The 24,356-nt window shown below is 48.0% G+C and overlaps 1 protein-coding gene across 1 annotated transcript in view; it reads left to right on the forward strand.

Moving 5' to 3' along the window:
- TONSL (tonsoku like, DNA repair protein) overlaps positions 1-24,356 on the forward strand; it is an 82,587-nt gene that overhangs the window by 31,694 nt on the left and 26,537 nt on the right. Inside the window, exons 17-19 of the mRNA XM_078879590.1 lie at positions 7,508-7,727; positions 11,061-11,279; positions 23,774-24,137. Of these exons, the coding sequence (XP_078735716.1) occupies positions 7,508-7,727; positions 11,061-11,279; positions 23,774-24,137 (803 nt within the window). The remainder of the gene's footprint in view (positions 1-7,507; positions 7,728-11,060; positions 11,280-23,773; positions 24,138-24,356) is intronic.

The raw sequence follows: 24,356 nt of genomic DNA on the forward strand, positions 1-24,356 counted from the left end.
TTAGCTACGTATGGTGCGAAATAAGTTCAACATAAATACCCTTCTTCCATTCCTCCTCCTTGTCGAAACTAAAGGCTAAACTAAACTATTTTGATTTGACCAGGTAAGGCCCACTGAGCTATATAACTTATTTTCAGAAATAACCTGGTCACAAATGGTATATCAACTAAGTGGCTTATTCATGTGGAAATGTATATTAGCCAAATACTTTAAGCACACGTCGATTCTAAATGTGGAGGGAAAAATCAGAGGGCCCAGAGAAAAATCCACGTGACCACGGAGAGAACAAGCAAACTCCAAATATACAGGCGTCAGGGTCAGGATCGAACCCACGACCTCCTGTAGACCAGGAAAGGTATTTAACATCTCGCCACCGTGGCACGCTACCTTTCACTGCTTTATTTGCTCAGCACCTTTTTTTACAGGATGCTCCATAAAGAACATCGCGTTCACGCCAGGACCTCAGGTCCCCCCTGAGACGAATGCATAATCAATTGTGATGTAAAATGAAAAAACATTCCCCGTTTCTGCAGGGTCACTGCACATTAACATTTGCAATCCCTGGCGATGAATATGATCGTTTAGCAGGCAGTGATAAGGCGTGACCAAATCACTTACAATGCACCGAATCTCGCTCGGTTTCTGGAGGTTTTTTGGGGCTGATCCTGGATGGTGTTTGGATGGGTGACCACCATGCATAACAGGTGTTGTAGGCTGTGGGGTTACGTGTTGGGCAGCAGAGGGCAGCGTAGCAACATCCATTGTTGTACTACACTTGTGTTCGCTCAAATGACCCCTACGACCCGCACAGCGTGGGGATGCCCACATCTCCAGACAGACAGCTGTACGTGTACACACCAAGGAATGCGATGACACAAGTCCAGTGACCCAATTATCATCGTCAGTTTTTTATCACTGGCAACAAAACAGTTGGTGTTCGGGAGGTCTGCCCCCATTTGCACGCGACGGTTGTCTCCCACGTATCTCTGCTGGAGAGGCGTGTGGCTCAAAGTTCCTCCTGTCTGTGCCATCACGCACACTTTAATCTCCGTCAGTATCGACGACTCTCCCTGTCACGGTGGTGGCTGCCTTTATCGGTGGATTCTCTGATGTGCGCATTGACGGCCGGCAAGCGTGAAGTCGAGCGCGATCTTGTCTTGCTTTCGGCAATCGTGCTTGTGGCGTTTTCTTTTGTTGCACGTGGGAAGGTCCTTCCCGGTATCCTTGCCGCTCGCGACAAAGCTCTCTGTTGCGACGTTCTCCCAGTCGCTCGGGTCGATGTGGCAACTCTTTATTGTCTGTGGCAGAGCATCTTTGTACCCACCTTGGAAATGTCTCCCTTTTTTATCTGACCGAAGAGCACCACCTGCGATGTGCTCAGAACACAATGCTCAATGCATGCGTCGGCACGTGCAGAATTTCCAAGGCGCCCGTTGTTTATCCCTTGTTCAGCTACGCTTCCATCTCCTTTATTTCTCTTCGCTATCTTCCCATTCTACTCACACAAACGTGTTCTGGCAATAGTTTTTTTTTTCTCCTTCACCTTACCACTGCCATAATAATCTTTGTTTGCTCCTTTCTCCCAATAGTATTGATATTGTGTTTTTTTGGCATCATGCCCGTGACACCTACATTTTCATTGGGAATGTTTTCAATGCAAGGTGTCATTGGACAGCTGTGGAAGGTGACAACACTCAATTGCTCCCCATGAAGGCCTTCCAATCGGCCTCTTTTGCCACACCAGGGATACAACTTGGTAAAATATTCTTTCACCCCCAGCTGTTTTGCATCTTCTCCCGATCGTTTTTTCTCTAACTGATCTATTTGCATGCTGAATTCATTGACATGTAATTTTTTCGTATTTCAATTAATTTGCATGTTTTCCTTCAGTGTGCAATTTCCGATATATATATATGCACAATTGCAAAATGGTAAACAGAAATAATACAAACACATGGCTGCATGGTTCATCATTGGTGTTGCGTTTGTAATCGTCATCTTCTCTTCGGTAATGTACATTTTTTCTTCGCATAGTGTTAGGTGCAAATTTGTTTTACGTGTGGCTGTAAGCGGAATGTTCGGTAAAGGCACAGCCCCTGCAATTCTTCGCTCGTGCTACTCCACTCGGGAGAGCCCTTGAGAGCCCCTCCAGAGGCTATATGAGACCTAAACTAAACTTTGTTTTTTCCAGGTAAGGCCCACTGAGCTATATAGCTCTTTTTCAGAAGATACCTGGCCACAAGTGATAGCTCAACGAAGTGGCTTATCACGTGGGAATTTATAGCAGCCGAATACTCTCGAGGCATGTTTCTGAATGTGGAGGGAAAAACCGGAGGACCCGGAGAAAAATCCACGTAACCACAGGGAAAACATGCAAACTCCAAATATGTCAGGGTCGGAATCGAAGCCACAACCTCCTGCACACTGAGCGAGGGAGTTAACATCTCGCCACCGCGGCACCCCACGCTTTCCAGATGTCTTCGTCAGAGATTTTGGACATTCAGGAAACTCGCCCGTGGTTTCAACTGCCGCGGCCAGGAGGTCGAAACCGGTGACCTCTTCATCGCAAGTGCAGTGTGTTAACCGAGTGAAAAAAATATTTGACATCTTTGAATTGGCCTGTTTCGTTTAACGTGGTTTACATTTCACAATCAAATTACAGTAAATAAATTTCGAATTAAAGCTTTCGTGACTGCAGGGATTCATCTTCTTGGTTTTTTCGGTAAAGTCACGTAGAAGGGAAGTAATAAAATAATAAAAATAAAACATAATAAAATGAAACAATTCTCACGACGTTTCGGCCACAACGCAAGCAGCCGTCCTCAGGTGAAGAATGAGACACTTCAAGCTAGGAACTTATATATAAGCTGGGTTGGGGGTGGTAGAAGAGCGCCTTAACAAAAAGAATGTGCATATCAAGATGAGTTTAGCATATACATGGGAAATGCGCAGGGGGCGGGGGGGCTTCAAAGTCATACCATGCCCACGCACTATGCAGGATCAAGAGCACCAAGGGGGGGTGCAGGGATTAGCATTAACAAAGGAAAGGAATGCCAATGATATGTAGCTGCAGTAACTAAACAACACCGTAGAAAACTAAGGTATAAACTACATACAAAGACTAAAATATAAACTGCATAGCACCATCAGTATACTTACTATACTCTACAATAAGCTGAGTTACTAACAGCAAGTAATACATTACAATACTACGTCGTAAAAGTTATATAATATGCTTCCATCTAAACTTTATTCTCTTACATCAACCGAGCATATACCGTACTATATACTGCCATAGATAAACCCAACATTAAATTATATACTGTATTGCAATAAAACACATTTCAACATAACACTATGTATTATTCTACCTACCCTAATGTGTATCAAAATGGTTTATTACGTCCTTCCAATGATTGCTAAGCCAGAATCCATCTTCTCGATTAAAATTGTCTCTGTGTTTGTATATGTGGATCGCCTCATGAACGAATCTCTCATGATAGCCAGGTGGCTTGCAGAGAACCTCTGTCTTGGAGAAGTCAATGTCATGTGAGCCCACTGAGTTGTAACAGTGATCTGCCACGGCTGAGGTGTTTGTCCTACCGTGTTTCAGGTCAGCTTTATGTTCACGGATGCGGTCCGAGACATGTCGTTTGGTTTGTCCAATGTAACTGCTACCACAGAGGCAACTTAGTTTGTAGACACCAGGGTGCTGTATGTCTGGAACCACATCTTTTACAGACGGTACCAGATCACGGATTTTATGTACTGTGTTGAATCGGACCTGGATCTTGTGTTTAATCAGGATTTTGGAGATCTTTTTTGTGACCCCAGCAATGTAAGGTAAGGTGATGGTCTTGAAAGGCTCCTCAACAGGATCCTTCTTGATGGTTGGAGAGATGGCTTTGCGGATTGTGTAGTCGGAGTAACCATTAGCCTTAAGAGCTTGGCGTATGTGTTTGAGTTCACTGGAAATGTGTTCATGGTCGGATATGCATTGGGCTCTATGATATAGAGTCTTGATGAGGGAATTCTTCTGGGATGGATGGTGGTGGGAATCCGGTTTTAGATAAGCGTCCGTATGGGTGGATTTCCTGTAGACAGAGTGGCTCATTGAACCATCAGGTCTCCTTTTGATTAGGACATCCAAAAAGGGTAGCTTGCCATCTTTTTCGACTTCCATGGTGAATCTGATGGCTGGGTGTATGGAATTGATGTGGTCAAGAAATTGGTCTACAGTAAATAAACTAAAACTAAACGAACTATTTATTTGATCAGGTATGGCCCACTGAGCTATATAGCTCTTTTTAAGAAGTGAGCTGGCTATCACAAATGATAGCTCAACAAAGTGGCTTATCATGTGAGAATTTATATCAGCCAAATACTCTAAACGCATGTTTCTGAAAGTGGAGGGAAAAACCTGGAGGACACAGAGAAAAATCCACGTTGAGAACATGCAAACTCAAAATATACAACGGGCGTCAGGGTTGGGATCGAACCTACGATCTCCTGTATACCAGGCGAGGTAGTTAACATCTCGCCACCACGGCACCCCTGGTTCTCCTCTGATCCAGGGGCGATCTCGTGGGATCTCAGGAGCTGAACAGTGTTGAGCCTGTGTGGGTTTATAAGGTTGTTGTCGACTTGGGGCTGTGGGCTGCGATCTGGCGCTGGTATCTTCGCGTGCAATCTGGGTTTTCCTTGCATATGCCAAACGCTCATTTATGGAATTTTCCCTACATTTCAATGCTGGACCTTCCTGAAAAAAATTGACCTAAACCACCAATGAGGCTTTCTTGGGTATATAATTAGCATTATTATTAATTATTCAACGTTGCTATTTTAAATCCCAAATCGTATTCTCTTCCTGCTAGTGTCATGACATCATTACACTATTATAGCCCATGCTGCGTGGTTGTCCTGACTGATCTGTCGAGAGAGAGGCTGCTCCTGAAATTCAGACTTTGCGCAGAATACAAATTGCGCTCGTGTGAAAGGGTTTGCCCGTGCAAGACGTTGTGTTGGTATGTCCAAGCGTCTTCTTTGATATTCCTTAGCAACGTTAGAAGAGTGCGCAACGTCCGTATAGGATAGGCGGGATTTTACTGGACATCTGTGAAATAGAGCTTTGACGCTCATTGGATTCCTTCAGTATAAAAACTGATTCTGTGCACACTGCAGAGAAACCATTCCCTTTTAGATTTGAAGTTTTCGTGAAGCTCTCTTCATACGCTACAGTAATTTTGCTGGAGCGGTCACACCTGATGACGGATGCTTGTGTTGCTTCCGAAACGTCGTGATTTAAATTTAGTTGTTTTATTTTTATTTTTTTTTCACCTACGTGACTTTACAGAAAAAACCAAAGAGTATGAAACCATTCCCTCTTCAAGCCTCTGCCTGTTCACTATAAAGTGTATTCATTTAACACGTTGCATGCTGTGATCGGTTGATGTATTTGCCCTGTAGCCCCATCATACCCCACCCTGTTCTCTCTTTTGAAGTAGCCTCCTCCTCTCTTCTGGGTCCCCTCTGTGTGCATGTGCCCTTCCGTTTGCACAATCCCGAGGTGCTGTTTCATTACGATCCTTCAAAGAACCCCGTGTTGTATTGAATGATACGTCACTTTCAAGGGCGTCGAAAGTAACCTTGTTTAAAGCAAGTTTGTGAATGCTGAAAATGAAAGTCGTGATGTGAATATTGCTATGCATTATGTCCAGAGACGTTTTTGTATTCAGATGGTATATAAATGCACATCATCCTTGTTAGTCACATGGTTAATGATGGTAGTATGACAACATTTTTTTTTAAATCATTGATGTTATTTATTTTAGTGGAAGTCGTATGCTTGTCAACTTATTATCAGTGCCTACCTTATTACAGACCAATTTAGACCTTATTGGTCACCCCATGCCCTTATAAATGTCAACGTTCATCCTACAAGTCTCATCACAAGGGAGAAACACAAACAAATAGCCACATTTTTGTTGCCTGTATAGAAACGGCTGTACGTCGTATTGACCTGAAAACTCAATTTCCCTGTACAAGAATATGGGTAAACCGTATGGGTTGACAGGTATGTTATATTCGCTATTTTATTATGATATAACCAGCACTTTCATTTATAAAAAAAAAACTCAACACACTTGTCAACAACACTGCCTTAAAAAAAGTAGTTATATAGTCAACGACATTTTGTGCAGTGGTCCTAATACATAGCATTTCAATATTAATTTCATTCTTACCACAATTTGTTTACTTAGAAATCCCTAATTGAGCACTTTTAAATCTAGATTGAAAACTCAATTGTTTCGCACTGCTTTCTGTGTTTAGTTTGTTGTCCTTCCCCCGCACCTGCCGATTAGCACGGTTGGCTACGTATGGTGCTAAAGAAGTTTAACATACATACGTAATCCCAATTGAGTAATTTGCAGGCAATTTTTTTCAAATTTGAGCTGTGACACTGGCACACAATGGCTTACGCTTGCTCATGACGCCATCGTATCTTTAACGTCCACTTTGAAGCACACGGCACGTATTCTTACGGTTAATGCACCCGAGGTATTAACCAGGGTGGCTGCTGGATTTGAACCGCGAACCCCTGCAACAAGTGTCGAACGTGCTGCCGTTGGGTCATGTCGCCACCCCCGCATTCGCGAATGCTCGTCGCTGAATGCGCATCGATGTTTGCCAGAAAGGGTCAAACCTATTCTTATCTTTTCATCATCTTGGATACTGCTAAAAACGTCCCGCAGATTTAACTGCTCGACCCGAACTATAAGTTCCCTGATACTTGCATCGTCTTTGTGCTGTTCACCTTTTGGCATTCTCTGGTCTAACACTGGTGAGAGTAGGCCATCAAGAAAGCTGTCCCTGGTGTAGCCCAATCGGTTTCAGAGACAATGCATAATATTATCAGAGCATGTTTGTTTGCATGTTTTGCCACAAGTATGTGTGGTTGATGCAGACTTGATGCCTTGCAAAAGGTATCTATTTGGTGTTTGAACATCTTAACACTTCTTGTTTATTATTATTATTAACATTCCTTCCCTTTATTAATGCTACCCCTATCCCCTCCCTTTGATGCTGCTAATCCTGCATAATGCACGGACATAATATGACTTTGAAACCCCCCGCCCACCTACGCATTTCACAAGTAGTACTAATCACATATATGCATTTCCCATAAATATGCTAAATTCCTATTGCTATGCAAACTCTTTTGTCAAGGCGCTCTTCCACCTCCAACCCAGCTTATATATACGCTCCAAGCGTGGAGGTATTTCATTCAAGAGCTGTCTCCCCGACAGACTTGGTCTTCACCTGAGGACGGCTGCTTGCGTTGTGGCCGAAACGTCGTGAGAATTATTTTATTATGTTTTATTTTTATTCTTTTATTATTTCCCTTCTACGTGACTTTACCGAAAGAACCAAGAAGACTTCTTGTTTTATTGCCAGAAAGGGTAAAACCCATTCCTTTTTTTCCCCATCGATGTTTGTGTATGTTCAGCAAGCACCGCTGCGCAGTCCGCTGCCGTCTGGGGTGGCCTCGGCGATTCTCTGTTCGACACGGAGGAGGAGGTGCTCCCCACGGCTCAGCGTCTTCAGGAGAGAGCCCCCAAAGCACGGAAGGCAGGAGCAGACGGCCGCAGCGCTGGCCTTCCCTTGCACGCTGCTCCCGAATTCTCCAAATCAGCCCCGAATCATCCTAGGACTCATCACAGATCAAGGTCAGAGGTGGCTCTGAGGCATTTAAACTAAAAACATTTGTTTTTATTTTAGCAAGTAAGACAGTCATTAATTCCCCCCCCCCCCCCACAAGTGTTGTCATCACTTCTAGATTTGAAGCTTTCGTGACTGCAAGGATTCATATTCTTAGGTTTTTTCGGTAAAGTCACGTAGGTAAATTTTTTTTTAATTAATTAAAGTAAAATAAAAATACAATAAAAATCACGACGTTTCGGAGGCAACACAAGCCTCCGAAACGTTGTGATTTTTATTTTATTCTTATTTTACTTTTATTATTTTTTTTTTTACCTACGTGACTTTACCGAAAAAACCTAAGAATATGTTGTCATCACATCTACCCCTCTATTTAAGGAATGAAACAGGAGGACTTCTCCACAAATCTGGCTGTTGCCTGATGAAGCTAGTTGTAATTTCTGGCGAAATTTCGTACTCAGATTGTAAATGTTGTGGCTTGGCTCTCCAACACACCGGTGTGCTGTACTAGTGACGAATTGGCCACGTTCTATTTACGTGACAAACCTTACTAATTGGCTGTATTGGGCGGTGGCTGGATTAACTCACCCAAAAAAACCTGTATTATGGATGATTTTGTTCACGAAAGCCTATGTGTTAAACCAAGTAAGGCCCACTTGAGCTATATACTACTCTTTTCAGAAGAATAATGGCCACAAATGATAGGTCAACGAAGCGGCTTATCACATGGAAATTTATCGCAGTAAAATACTCTTAAACTCATGATGATTTTTTTTCTGAATATGGAGGGAAAAACCGGAAGACCCGAAGAAAAATCCACACGACCACGGGGAGAACATGCAAAATCTAAATATACTTGCGTCGGGTTCGGGATCGAACCCACGACCTCCAGTATACCACCAGGTCAGGGAGAAAACATCTTTCTGTCGCGGTGCATATGTCTTCAGAATGTGAGAATGACATTTAGTTGAACGTTGAAGTAATATTTCGAAACCTTTCTCTCTTGATTACGTCCCAGTCATGGAGCTTTTTAAGCACTGGGAAGTGCGGCTCTTTGCTTGACACTCTGGTCTGCGGTGGCATCTAGGAACAGAGTTGTGCACAAGAGACGTCATTGTCAGTAATTACAGGTGTGGGAAGGATTTCAGCAGTGGTACTTGACAAAGGGATAAATTACAAATTGTATTTCGTCAATGATTCACAGCCTATAATTACCAGAACCACGGCACCTTTAAGCTTAACTCGGTGACGTCTGCACTGGTCTCAGACATAATGTGACGGGGGTGGAGGTGGGGGGGGAATCTCCTCGTTAATCAAAGAATAAATAAATAACAAAGTCTTCAGGAACTAGGGCTCCACTCCCTTATCTCTCGCCTGTATTCTCTGCCCAATCTAGATGCATGCTTACGCTCAGAAAGCTCGCTTTCAGACCGCGGGATTGAACCGCTCCAGGGTGACGTTCACGTTGCGTCAAGCGGCACGCGCCTCGCCAGGCCGTGCACGCAGCCGGCCGTGCCATGGGGATTGCCCGCAATAAACGATCTCCGTAGCGCGCGCGTGCAGTGCATTACGAGGCACCGGTGTGACTCACAGCACCGTAGATTTGCGCTTAGTGGGCTGCGATCGCGACAGGAAGGCAAAGCAAGCGCCTTGTGTTTGGGAATGGAATATGTTGAAGTTATTTTGCACCGTGCTAATCGGAAGGTGCGGGGAAGGACAAAAAAACTAAACGCAGAAAGCAGTGCTAAACAATTGAGTTTTCAATCTTGATTTAAAGTGCATAGCTCCAGTGGTTTCCTAATATCGAAAGGAAGAGCGTTCCAGACGGCCGCAGAAGCGCATCTGAAAATGCACGATGCGGTGACCGTCTTTGTTCAATGGCTTTGCAAAAGCCGCTGCAAGGATGGAAATACATAGCAACCATCGTGCTCACACATAGCAACCATCGTAGTCTATTGCGGAAACGTGGCAGGACCCTCCTGAAAACGAGTCATGAGACTCAATTAGGTATTTCTGAGTAAACAAATTGTGGTAATAATGAAATTAATATTGAAATGCTATGTATTAGTGCCACTGCACAAAATGTCGTTGATTATCTAAATGAGTTTCCAGTTGATATTTTAAAATGCATAGTTTCCAGTGGCTTCCTAATATGGGACGGAAGAGCATTCCAGATGGCCGCAGAAGCGCACCTGAAAGTGCGCGATGCCGGTGACCACCTTTGTTCGATGGCCAGCCATACAAAGTATAACACTCAAATATCTGCACAGGCACGTTTCGCAACCTGCTTTCTGTACTGTCGCATCCTGGCATCTTTGCAGTCCCTAGCGTGATGCGTGTATGGTGCACGCCTTACCATGGCGCCACAGTGTCCAGCTGATCCCACAATGTCCAGGTGATCCCAATCCCAGCCTCCCATTATGACCCAGCGCTCCTCGTACTCGCCCCCCCCCCCCCCCCGACTCATCCGTCACGCGGTAGACACACTCGACTTCATTACCCCGGCTGGCCAATGATTTATTGGCGAGTTTCTGCTTGACGCAGAGGAGGATCGTAGTGAAATGGTCAAGAGATTGGTTTAATCAGTCATCTCCCTTCGCTTCAGAGCCAGATGAGAGGCCCGGGTTAAACGACAACAACAACAAAAACGCTGTTGAAATGATGAGGGAGAAACTCGTGACTTGAAGAACAAACCAATCTCGCCTTGTTAAGGAATATTGTTTTTCTTTAGAAATAGTTTTTTTCTATTTCTCACAGCGGCTTTTGGATGACCATCGAACAAAGCTGGTCACTGCATCGTGTGCTTTCAGATACGCATTTGCGGCTCTATGGAACGGTCTTCCTTCCGATATTTGGAAGCCATTGGGAGCTATGCGCTTTTAAATCATCTAGATTGAAAACTAATTTCTTTACAAACCTACGATTAGCACGGTTGGCTACGTACGGTGCAAAAGAATTTCAACATACATACAACGGTGCTGAAGATGATGAGAGCGTATTCATTTGTACATAAAATGTTACTCTCCCGATGAATGAGAATTTATGAATTGTAATGTGCAGTAGAAATAAATCGCTCTACCACTGAGAACACGGTTTGGATTCGACTCGAGTAGAATTTGTATTGAGATGTCAATTATTGGAATGCTGAATACATCTTCCTCAAGACCATGTAATTATAGAATATTTCATTAAATAGAGGAGCTCATTTGAATATAACATTTCATGCACCTTTATTACAAAAAAAACTTTTTCATACAAAATCGAATCCACGACCTCCTGTATACCAGGCGAGGTAGTTAACATCTCTCCGCCGTGGCATGGCTGCTGTGTGATGGTTCCAGGTCGCGGAGTGGCGACAACTTGCGCCGGTCACTTAGAGACACGAACCTTCGCAACGGCGGAGACGACAACGAGCTCTCGGCCACCGACAGCGAGGACGGTGATGACAAGGTGGCGGTGCCGCCGGCGTTTCGGGAGGAAGCGCGAAGCGTGGACGCGGCTAAATGTGGAGCGTCTGCGTATCGCGAGGCAATCAGGGATCTGGGCAGCACCAGGAACCGGTAAGAGGCGCGTAGTGTGGGGTGTGTTCCCGCGCTTCTACCCCACGTCAATCATCCGGTGTGCGCATAGTATGTTAATACGGTATGTTGATTAATGTTGTTAATTACGAAACTACAATACAAATTCCAGATGTAATGTGCATTCCATAAGCCAAAGATGGCAAAAGTGTAATTTATTGTGTTTTTGCAGTGTGTAAAAAATCTTTACGGACAACTTTTAAAATGAAGTAGTTAAAAAAAAAATGCCTTTGAATTATGCAAAAAATTAACCCATCGCTTGGTAAACTTGTCCATCATCAGCTTGTGTTTGGTCTAAATTGTGTTGATTATTCCTGGAAGAAATACATTCTGACACGATTTGCACGGTTGGCTGGCTACGTACATTGCGAAAGAAGTTCAACATAGTACATACACAGAGACCCACAGACACCCGGACCCATAGGGACATCCATAGAGACACCCGTGGAGACACCCAGGACCCCACAGATTAGCACAGTTTGGTACGTATGGTGCAACAGAAGTTCAACATAGTAGATACACAGAGACCCACAGACACCCGGACCCATAAGGACATCCATAGAGACACCCGGGACCCCACAGATGAGCACAGTTTGGTACGTATGGTGCAAAAGAAGTTCAACATACATAATCCGATGGGCATTTTTGTGGAGAAATTGGTGACGTGTCCGAGACCATCGACTCTGCACAACTGTTGGCAGCGCTGGCTCTTCGCTGCCTTCCAGCTGCCTCCTATGGTTCCTCTGGCGATCGTGAGGTGCAATTTGCATGAACGACGACGCTACATGTACAGTATATGTAAAACTAAACAACATTTTGGGGAGTGAGTTCCCCAGCTGGAGTCGATATCCCCGAAAAGCCCAATTTCCCTGCGATTTTACTTCTACTCAAGAGGCGGCGGGGGGAGGGGGGGGCACTTGTTCTGGAAGGCTGTGAAATAATAGATTATGGATAGGAACATTGGGAACAACCTCCTGTGAAAATCCTTGCAAAGTGCGTGCAATTGTTCTTCGCGTTTGCTTAATTCGTTTCCAGGTGATTGGTTACACTGACAACACGCATTCTTTTGGGCATTCTGTATGTCGCGAGAGCCATTGACTTAGTTTCCTTCCCCAGTGGCATCTGAAAAGGTGGCCTGCTTGTTGCTCATTGCCTCGCCGTTGCATCCTTGGACACTGCACCATAAATAACCGAGCAATACGGAGGGGATTGTTCAGAGGTTAAATGAGCCTTCGTGCCTGTATTCACCGCGATGGAGTATTACTCATCCATGTACACCGTCCCACAAGCTCCGGAACAAATTTTTGTTTCGACAATAAATGCTCCTGTAACCTCCTCTCCGCACGTAATTTTCTCCTCAAAAGACGAATTAAACGTGGCTAATGAAACCGCTGCTGCTGGTTCTAGGCGATAGGGATTTCCCAAGGGGCCGAAGAAAGGGACTTATTTGGTTGCAGCATGGGTTTAATTGATGAGCCTGCTACCCAAACTTAAAACTTTTACCAAAGGATTTACACATAATACTGAATGATCCTTTTTTTTTTCATCATCTCACAATTTCACGCGTGTCATGTCTTTAGTGTCAGACTTGACAAAAGGTGTGACGACGGTTCATTCTGTGCAAGGCATAATGCCACTGGACATCTGTGAAAAAGAGCTTGATAGTTCATCGGATTCCTCCAGTATAAATAAATATTCTGAAAAACAAGATAGATGAAATGCAGCAACGTAAATAGTTGCGGGTAACAATGAGGTGGCATTTGACGTCGGCTTTTCTTTTTTAGCTGCCTGTCTCGTAGCAGGAGATATCCGGCAGCGCTGGGATAAATTTTACTCTTTGCGTGGCTGGCGATTGAACAAAAATTAATTCAAAACCGTTGTTTGTGTGGACGCTAAAGTGTCACTTTTGAGGTCTGGTCTCTGATGCTGGGCCTGAATAAAGTCGACTGATGGATTTTAAGTGGACTGCTTGAATAGTGATTGCATTATCACACTTTGAAGGCCCCCTTTTTTCGTTGTGTTATTGATTATAAGTTTCTGAAGTGATATGGCAACACTTCATCAAAACACATAGTCGTGCAAGTTTTATTTCCATTTGCTTTTATGCTTGACTATACGAAAAACACTTTTATTTTACAATAATAGAATTCATAATATAAGTTGTTTTGGGTTAGATCGCGTAAAATATAAATGTGTCGTTAAACCCGCCACCACCCGAACCAGCCAATGTGTAAGGTTTGTCACGTAAACAGAACATGCCAATTCGTTACTAGTGAAGTATTGGAAAATGACGGCAGGAAACTCCTTGACGGGAACACACTTCTTTTATTAAATCTTGACTTGTAACGATACAACGCGTGGCCTCTCTTCTTCACAATGCGGTCACCATACAACGGTACAACTCGTGACCTCTTCTCTCCGCCCTACGCTTCTCTTGACTCTCTTAGATTCTGTGCTGCTGGCTCTCTGTGCCTCGTGTAGACTCCGCGCCTCGGCTACACTCTTCTCTCGTCTCGTGTAGACTCTGCGCCTCTGCTACACTCTCCACTCGCCTCGTGTAGACTTTGCATCTCTCTCTGGCTACACCGTATGCATACTCGGCTCGTGTAGACCTTTCTCTCTCTCTGGCTACACCGTATGCATACTCGGCTCGTGTAGACCTTTCTCTCTCTCTGGCTACACACTATACCTTACTCAGCTCGTGTAGACCGTTCTCTCTCTCTGGCTACACACTATACATTACTCAGCTCGTGTAGACCGTTCTCTCTCTCTGGCTACACACTATACATTACTCAGCTCGTGTAGACCGTTCTCTCTCTCTGGCTACACACTTATACCTTACTCTCCTCTACTCTCCATTACTCTCCTCTCCATTACTCTCCTCTCCGGGCTCTATCTCTGCACCTTCGTCTTCATTCTTAGATGGTTCCACTTCTGCCCCCCTACTCCTCTGTGCATCACCTTATATATCTCTTCTTCCCGGGAGACGGAGCGGATGCGGACCTCAACGTCGGCACCGCTCCTCAGTTACCCAATCACCACGCGCTATCTCTACGATCCGTTTCCGCCCAGCGCGTGTTTCCACTCCCCGACCAATCACACCGCGCTGCCACCCGATCACTCCCTCTCAGCGCGTCACCGGCACACAGCCAATCAGCAGCACTACCCCCACCCGCGCACTGACGCCTGCTCCTCCCCGTCAGCGCGCGTCACCACACACACACCCGTACATACGCGCTGGCACACGACGTATACACCCAGCGCGTATCACCACTACATCACCCCCTCCCATATAGCTCGCAGCCGGCCCGGCTGCTAACAACAACCAACCGCAACGATAAGACGACAACCAACAAAAAAAAAAAACCCGTAACCCCCCCAGTGTGCCCCGTAACATAACAACAACAACAACAAGAATAACTATGTACAGATTGACAATGAACACGAAAAGTCAACAATAACACGATACAAGCAAATTCCAAAAAACGAACGCGCCCCACGTCCCTGCGACTACACGCAGTGACGAGGCGCTCCAACTGCCCCGACTCCTCACGAGGCAGGTCATGCAAAGTAGCACGACCTGGCGCGAGTCCGTCTGGCTGGTCCGTCGTATGGGGCGGGACACTGACGACCGTCCGGCGGTTCCGGCTGCTCCAGACGGCGCGGAACGGGCCTGAAAGGGCCGGCCCCGCCGCGGAGATCCGGCCGCCGGTGATCGGCAGCTGTCAGTTCCGAGACACCTGGGAGCAGATCAGGCGAAAATACGTGTGGATCAGGCAGAGACATTTCCCCCTCTGGGTCGCCGGTCACGTCACACGCCCGGCCATCACGACACAAGGGGAGGCCATATGGAGGCGAGAACGGTTTCAGTCGGGAGGGGTGAACGTACCAACGGCGCTTTCCCCACTTTATCTGAACGCACTGGGGCCGTGCAACGCGCACGACCTCCACGGGTCCCCTCCACGGTCTCAACAATTTAGGCGACGTAGTCAAGGGTGCCTGAGGGCAATGCAGCCAGGCCCTGTCACCTGGTTTCCATTCGTGCATGGACACCTTCCGTGCCCGCAACCGTTCATTAGCAATTTGGCGAGCCCGCGAATTAAGCCGTGCGGCCTCCCTCGCCTCTGTCAGCTTGTGAATATTAAACTTAATATGTTCTGCCAAATTAGAATTAGTTCGTGGAGCGGACAGGCCAAGTTGCGTTTCCATTGGCGGGTCAGCTTCCCGACCGTACATCAAATAGAATGGGGAAAACCCCGTAGCTGCATGGGGGGCATTCTATACGCGGCAAGGACTCCCGGGACCTGCAGGTCCCAATCTACATGTGCCTCGCACACCTGCTGGCACAGCATGGAAGTCAAAGTTTTGTGGAGTCTCTCCACCATCCCGTCTGTCTGCGGGTGGTACGGGGAGGTACGCACCTTCTTGGTACCCAACAGATCGCACACCTCTTGCAACAATTTACTCGAAAATTTTTTACCTTGGTCGGTCAGCAGGCGTTCGGGAGCCCCCTTGTCCAGGACATAGCCCTGGACGAAGGCATCCGTCACAGCCGCTGCCGACTGGTTAGCGAGAGGCCACGCCATAGGCCATCGGGTAAAGTATTCGACCCCCACTAACAAATATTTATTCCCTCTCGGCGTGACTGGGAAGGGCCCCAAAATATCGAGTGCAACGAGCTCGTTGGTACGCGAGACCTGAATAGATTGCAGCGGTGGATTAGCTGCCACGGGCGGTGGTTTACGCCTGGCGCACTCAACGCACCCCTTCAGAATATTTACCACATCACTTCCCATTCCCGGCCAGTAATAGTCACGCTGAAGCAGGGCAAGCGTCTTGTTAACTCCCAAGTGCAAGAGGCGTTCGTGTGCCGCCAAGACAACCCTCCCCCTCACAGCGGAAGGCACCACGAGTGCGTTCTGCCGGGACAAACTGTCCCATCTCAATAACATGCCCTGCTCAAGTACATAGGAGCCGGTACGCTCCTGGTCCCCCTCGGGACCCCCAACCTTGCGGCGCAATGCTAGCAGCGAGCTGTCCGCCATTTGGAGGCGGCCCCATTCGCTGAGCGACAGCGAGAGCAGCGAGTCCCGACCCTGAGAGGCAGTGGAATCATCCACGATCGGTGCGCCCGCTGTCGCAGCCTATGCCCCCATCTCCCCCGCAAGCGTCGGTTTACAGCGCGCCGATCCCGACAAACACGCGCATTCATCACAAGGCAACAACCGCGACAAGCAATCGGCATTTGTGTGTCGCAACCCCTTACGGTACGTAGTCGTAAACTGATAGTCCTGGAGGACTTCCAACCAACGCGACAACTGGCCCGAGGGCTGGGCGACCCTCAATGAATACTGTAGCGCCGCGTGGTCCGTTCGGACCGTAAAGTGACGACCATAGAGATATGGCCTAAACTGCTGCACAAAAAAGACAATGGCAAGCAGCTCGCGACGGGTGACGCAGTAGCGCTGCTCCGCCGGAGACAACACCCTACTACCGTAGGCGACAACTCTTTCGACACCCCCAACGACTTGGGATAGCACCCCCCCAATGCCCGTGTTGCTAGCATCCGTGTCCAGCAAAAAGGGACTGGCAAAATCGGGATAACACAAGGGTGGGGCACCCACCAAGGCGTCCCGGAGGGAGCGAAACGCGGCCTCCTCCTCCGGTCCCCATTTGAACTTCACTCCCTTCGCCGTTAGAGCGTGCAAGGGTTTTGCAATAGTGGCGAAGTGCTCAACGAACCGCCGATAATAAGAAGCAAACCCAATGAAACTACGCACGTCGGAAACGGACGTAGGTGTCGGCCACGAACCGACACAATCCGTCTTCGCGGGATCGGTGGAGATCCCCGAAGAATCGACAATGTGACCCAAGTATCTAACCGACTTACGAAGGAGGTGACATTTGGCCGGTTTAAATTTCAACTTAGCCGATCGCATTCGCAAGAACACCCCTCTCAATCGCTGGAGGTGTTCTTCAAACGTTTTACTGAAAACAATGACATCGTCCATATAAATCAAGCATGTATCCCACTGCAAGCCCGACAAAACCAGCTCCATAAGTCGCTGAAACGTCGCTGGAGAGGAGTGAAGTCCCATGGGTAACCGGTTAAACTGGAACAGCCCCCCTGGAGTCCGAAATGCTGTCTTAGGTTTCGACTCTTCGTCGAGCGGCAACTGCCAAAACCCCGATAACAAATCAAGAGTCGAAAAATATCGCGCACCAGACAATGCATCGAGGGACTCATCCATCCTGGGGAGCGGATACGCGTCAGCCACAGAGATCTTATTCAGGCGACGGAAATCAACGCAGAATCGCAGGGACCCGTCCTGCTTCTTAACCAGCACAATAGGCGCTCCCCACGGGCTAGAGGAGGGCGAAATAATATCGGCTTCTAGCATTTCGTTAACAGCCGACTGAACATGTTCCTTCTCCACGGGACTCAGTCGGAAGGGATTTAGCCTGACCGGCGCCGCATCGCCCGTTTCAATGTGATGGTGCAACAAATCCGTGCACCCAATGTCATACTTATGTTTACTGAATACATCAGAGAATTCAATGAGCAACTCGCGCAGCGCACCCAACTGCGCCGCCGACAAATCGTCCGAGGCGGCGCATAGCGAATGGACCCACTCAAGGTCTTCCCTTGGCTCAATGTTCCGCGCGGGGCTCGAGCCCACCTGCGCAACCAACCCATCATCCACAGGGACCCGCGCCGCGTGAGCCAGCACGGTGCCCTGCGGAATGACAGCTGGTCGCGACCCCGCGTTCAAAACCATCACAAACGGATCCCTGTCAGCCCGCACCAAAGTGTGAGCCACCGATAAATCAAGACCCCCGACAGCCTTGTTAGAAGGACCCAAAAGCATACTTTGTCCCGAAGCCTCCCTCACCCATGGTTTCCGCAACCGGAGGGGAATCAACATCTGTGAACCCGGGGGCACTTGCACGGTCTGCGTCGCCACCGCTTGTATCGTAGCGCACGCCGTCCGAATGTCAGTAGGGCCCGTCAAAAATGAAATCCGGCGACCCGATGGCAGTTCAATGCATCGTTGATCGATAAGAATTTTAATAGGCATTTTAGCCAAAAAATCAGTGCCCAAAAGACACGGAACTGCCAAAGAAGACGAAACGAAAACGGGTCCCGACAATTTGATATCTCCAATGCAAATGGACGCCCTAACCTGACCGATAATGCCCAACGATCCCCCATTAGCGGCGTAAAATGGCACATCCACTGGAAGCAGCGGACGACATTGGACTGGAAGAATATTATAAATGAGGTCCGATATAATAGTTGCCGATGCCCCCGTGTCCACTAACACCCTAATCTCAACCCCATCAATAGATCCCGTAACAACGGACGAACCCGCCGAAGCAGCCACAATTCTATGCCCCAATTCCGCCCATTCAATGTCTCCCTGGTCCCGGCCGAACCCCCCTCGCCGAACCAAATCCCCGAACCTTAACCGGCCCTCCTCCGCCGCAACGCGGCGTCCCATGTGTGCCGAATAAACAGGCCGAGCGTGTGAGGTGCCGCGACTTGCCGGGGATTGTAGAGATGACTTGGGCTCTCGGTCGTCGTCCAGCCGAGCTCCCATGGCGCGCTGCCGCGGAGCGCGGCACCCGGACGCCACGTGGCCCCGGAGGCCGCAGTTATAGCACGTGACGAGGGTCGGAGTAGATCTTGGTTGCTCCGACTTTCGGCCCGATCGCAGAGGCGACCGGGCCCCCGGCCTCCAGTCCCCTGGTCGTCCCGTGGCGAACGCCTCCTCTCGTGGGCTGACGACTTGGGGTTCGGCGACCACCAAACCCGGGGCTGCGACGACAGCAGCGTTGCAACCAACGCCTTGTTTCCGTTGTAGGGCCTCGTGCGCTTGAATACTCGTGGCGACTCTCAAAGAAGAAATATCAATCTCGTCAGCTGTGTTGATAGGGACCCCCAGGTCCTGCGCCAACTTAAGCAGCTGCTCCAAAACCATCGCGTCTTGGCCCTCCTCGTCCATCCGAGGGAACGCAGCATCAGCAAGAGCCAGCAACGCCGTGCGATAGGCCAGCGCGGTCTCCGTGGCCGCTTTCCGTCTTGCGTAGAAATGATGGCGGCACGCCGAGGGAGGTCCGTAGACCCTGGCCAACAAACCCAGCGCATCCTTCAGCGTGGAGCGGTCCGACTTCCGTGCAGCCCTGAAGGCCGCGAGCGCATCGTCGTCCAGCATGGCAGGCAACGCCCGCAGCGCCGTAGCATCGGACCACGCTGACATCTCTTGATGCGCCAAAAACCTTCGCTGAAATTGGCCCCAGTCTCCGCCTTCCGCCTTGAAGGCTGACAACGTGGGCAGGCGCTGCTGAAAAATGAAGTCATCCGCCTCGTGGTTCCTCTCCGCCTCTCCGTCGGTGTGTAAGATGGCGGCTCCAGCAGCAGACGTAAAATGGCGGACCCCCTCGCGCGCTGATGACGTCGATGCGCGCGCTTGGGAACCCACCACCACGTGGCGCTCGCCGTTCCCGCCAAAAGTAGGCCCAGGCGCAATGGCGGGAATCCCCCATTCGTTTTGGCGGGAATCTGCGGGGCGACCTTGTAAAATGTCCCCCACCGTCCCCGCTCTTCCCGACGAGCTGATCTCCGCCAAGATGGACGCGGCGGCGAGCAGCAGCTCCGCCAGTCGGGAGTGCGCCTCACGAAGCCCGGCGCGGGTCCCCGGTCGCTCGGCCGGCGCCGTCGACGGATCCTGTAGCGTGGGCAAGTCCTCCTCCTCACCCCCCGCCACCAGCGGCCCCGAGTCGTCCAGGTTTTCCTCGCGGTCAATCCCGTGGGTCCTACGGGTCTTCCTTGTCTCCATGCTTGGAAGCCCGTTTCACTTCTGACGCCAGATGAAGTATTGGAAAATGACGGCAGGAAACTCCTTGACGGGAACACACTTCTTTTATTAAATCTTGACTTGTAACGATACAACGCGTGGCCTCTCTTCTTCACAATGCGGTCACCATACAACGGTACAACTCGTGACCTCTTCTCTCCGCCCTACGCTTCTCTTGACTCTCTTAGATTCTGTGCTGCTGGCTCTCTGTGCCTCGTGTAGACTCCGCGCCTCGGCTACACTCTTCTCTCGTCTCGTGTAGACTCTGCGCCTCTGCTACACTCTCCACTCGCCTCGTGTAGACTTTGCATCTCTCTCTGGCTACACCGTATGCATACTCGGGTCGTGTAGACCTTTCTCTCTCTGGCTACACCGTATGCATACTCGGCTCGTGTAGACCTTTCTCTCTCTCTGGCTACACACTATACCTTACTCAGCTCGTGTAGACCGTTCTCTCTCTCTGGCTACACACTATACATTACTCAGCTCGTGTAGACCGTTCTCTCTCTCTGGCTACACACTATACATTACTCAGCTCGTGTAGACCGTTCTCTCTCTCTGGCTACACACTTATACCTTACTCTCCTCTACTCTCCATTACTCTCCTCTCCTCTCCATTACTCTCCTCTCCGGGCTCTATCTCTGCACCTTCGTCTTCATTCTTAGATGGTTCCACTTCTGCCCCCCTACTCCTCTGTGCATCACCTTATATATCTCTTCTTCCCGGGAGACGGAGCGGATGCGGACCTCAACGTCGGCACCGCTCCTCAGTTACCCAATCACCACGCGCTATCTCTACGATCCGTTTCCGCCCAGCGCGTGTTTCCACTCCCCGACCAATCACACCGCGCTGCCACCCGATCACTCCCTCTCAGCGCGTCACCGGCACACAGCCAATCAGCAGCACTACCCCCACCCGCGCACTGACGCCTGCTCCTCCCCGTCAGCGCGCGTCACCACACACACACCCGTACATACGCGCTGGCACACGACGTATACACCCAGCGCGTATCACCACTACACTAGTACAGCACACTGGTGTATTGGAGAGCAAACCCACAACATAGAATGTTTACAAATCCACAACATAGAATGTTTACTGTTATATACTTATACTTGATTTATTTTGTAACAAATTGTTCTTCATTAACATGAATAGTAATCAGGTAAAAAAACACATTTTTTTTATTTTAGACAGACACAATTTCTGAAGATAAAAAATACAATATTTTATCAGGTAAAGCTAACTGAGCTCTGAGATATCTTTCAGAGACGAACTGGCCACACGTGATGATCACTCATCAAAGTAGCATATATGATGATGAATCAATTAGGTAGATGGGAAATGAGTGATAGCCACAGAGATAGATTATCAAGAGAGAACAAGAATGGTGGTGGTGGTTATGAGGAGGAGATTAAGGAGGTCGTGGGGTGAGCTAGAGAACAATAAGTGAGTTGTGAGTGAGGAGTGGAAACTAGTGAGCGAAGGTGACTGCTTAATGTGGAGGGGAAGTTTGTTTCAGTGAAAGGAGGGCAAGAAGAGATGCATGTGATGTCATCACGCATATGTACGTGGTGACGTCACCACCGCATGCTTTCCTAGCTGCGTACCAGCCAGCCAGCTAGCAAAACTTTTTAATAATATATTAGTATACCCACAGCAATAAACAGGGCGACCACCCCATACCTTTCCATCAATATATCCCCTCCTACATATAGATTTTCTACAATTGCCAGCACTTCCGCTCAACATTTTCACTCGGTCCCTGCTAGGTTTTCCCGCGGTGGTTCTTTAATAGCCAAATTTCTGCCGCCTGTACTTTTAACCTTCCTTTTTTTTTCCTGAGACTGTTTCTGGTAACGTAGGTGAACATTGTTCCAAAATACGAGTCGTAAAAATACGCATACTCTGTTGGCACCGCGCTGTCCCAGCAATGCCTTTGAGGGTTGCAACTTCAAAGTCCTGTTCAGAGATGACTCGGCCTATCATCTCTCTGGGGTCGCTAAAATAAGAACCAATTTATCAGCAGTCAACAGTGGTGGTTACCATGTGGAGAGACTGCCCCCCTGTCATAGGATTAATGGCATTTCTGCCACTGGCTGTGGACTGCCAAGCAAGAATTGCATTTCCTCATTTGATCAGAGAGCCAATTTGGCTTTGAATTGTATGAAGGTCCCATCATCTCACTGGAAATGCCCATTGCTTGTTTTGTGGATTTCTCATTCACTCTGCTGCTGTGGCTTTTACAGAAATGCAATATTTGGAGTCTGCATACTTTTACTGTCATCATACGATACCTAATAGAAATGTTTATTGTAAACACAGCTTGCAGAAATAAAATGTGAGTGTGAAAATAACCTTTTGAACGTTTGGAGTGCGGACCTGAATTTTAGTAGGTGCATTGTAGAGCCTATTGGTACGGTTAATATTGGAGGGTTTTTATATTGTGTCAGCTGTAATCAATTCGCCGTTGAGATTCACAGACATCTGGGCACGCTGGTGCCTGATAAGAGACATCAATGATTCCTATCGCTTGGTCACTGCCGCCAAAGGCCAAAGGCAAATAAAAAAAGACGTTTTACTTGAAATGATTGCACCTCATCACAAATTGACATAAGCAGTAATGAGTTGTCTTGATCGGTATATGTGGGTACGTATCGTGTAGGTCGGTCCATTAATATTAACCGACTGTACATTCGAAGAACGGACAAATCATCTCACATTCCATTTTGAAATACATTTTTCCTCAGTTATATCGAGGTCCCTTGGGATCAAGAATGTGAGGACTGATTATTAATGTGCAAAAAAAGAAAAATCCTTTTTCTGTATTCAGTGTTATGGAAGTGAATTATCTTCTATTTTTTTTTATCAAACCATCAATTTCTTCCTATTGGTGTTTTGTCACTCAGATTATTCAGTTTACGCACAACATATTATAAGGCTTAATCCCCAAGTATTACCTTTTTTACACCCATATTATCATTTCGGCTCTGCATTTTCTGAACATGAAATAATGTTTCATAGTTGTTGCTTTTGTGTTAAACATTATCTTCTTACTTTTGTTGTACAGCAGAAGCTGTGCTTGTGTTGTATTAATGTTACCACAATTACCATATTCATCACCGTGTGCCTGTCACTTGTGCTTTCTTTTTTGTCCTTCCTATAAAACTCTTCCGACTTGTGTTAGCACCTCACTGCACAAATGCTGGGCGCGAGTATAAATTGGACATTATTACAGCAGTACAATAATAACAACAACGGCGAGGTCACTGCAACTAATTAAAAATTGATGAAGGGCTTTTGTTTTGTGAAATATAGGCATGGTTGAAGTTAAGACATGTTTATAACTTCTTCATAAAGGTTTTATTGGAATATCTGTTTGCCGTTATAATACGCGGATTAGAGAACATTCTAATGTGTGAACAAAGTAAGAGGGCTCGGGCAGGACACTGGGCTAGAAAAGGCGATGGTCGATGGCCGACAATGATAATGGAGCAGCAACCAAGAAATGGAACGTGTCCGATGCGACGCCCTTGGAGACGAAGCGATGAAATCGGCTTGGAGAGGCATTCATCCAGCAGTGGGTATTGACCGTGGCCGGCGATTGTCGTTTTCAGGCTGCTCATGGGACATCCCGCGGCGAGCTCCACGCAGTACGGCGACACAGTTCCGACGGCGGCGGCTCCCAGCTCGGCGCTCATCGCGGCCGAGCGCTACGTGTCGGACTCCGAGTGGCTGATCGACGACCTGGGGCAACAGCAGCGGCCGCCGCACAAGCGGGCGCGCACCGAGCCGCCCCTGTGCCGCGGGGGCCGGAGTCCCCCACGGAGCGCCGCTGGCGGCCTTGTTGGCGGTGGCGGAGGAGGCCGCCCCGGGAGCTCCGCCGCCAGACCCGGCGGCCGGCAGAGCCGCAGGCCGCCCAGGCAGCAGCGTCTGACGCACCTAGTGGAGCGCAGAGTGGTGGGACGCACGCACAACCAGGTATTTTTTTTTTTACTAAAACTTACATTTATTTGTTACCAGGGAAGGACCACTGGGCTGAAGCGAGCTGCAATACCAGTCAGTCAAAGTGACATGGTTGCATGCTTACCCTCGTAGCTTTAAATACACATTATGCTCGCTCACGTAGATGTATATATAATAACAGAATTAACCATCTACAGAAGAATCTGCAGAGGATTTCTGTATCGCTGTAATCGT

Source organism: Lampetra fluviatilis, chromosome 54 (genome assembly GCF_964198595.1).
Source record: "Lampetra fluviatilis chromosome 54, kcLamFluv1.1, whole genome shotgun sequence".
NCBI classification, from domain to species: Eukaryota; Metazoa; Chordata; class Hyperoartia; order Petromyzontiformes; family Petromyzontidae; genus Lampetra; species Lampetra fluviatilis.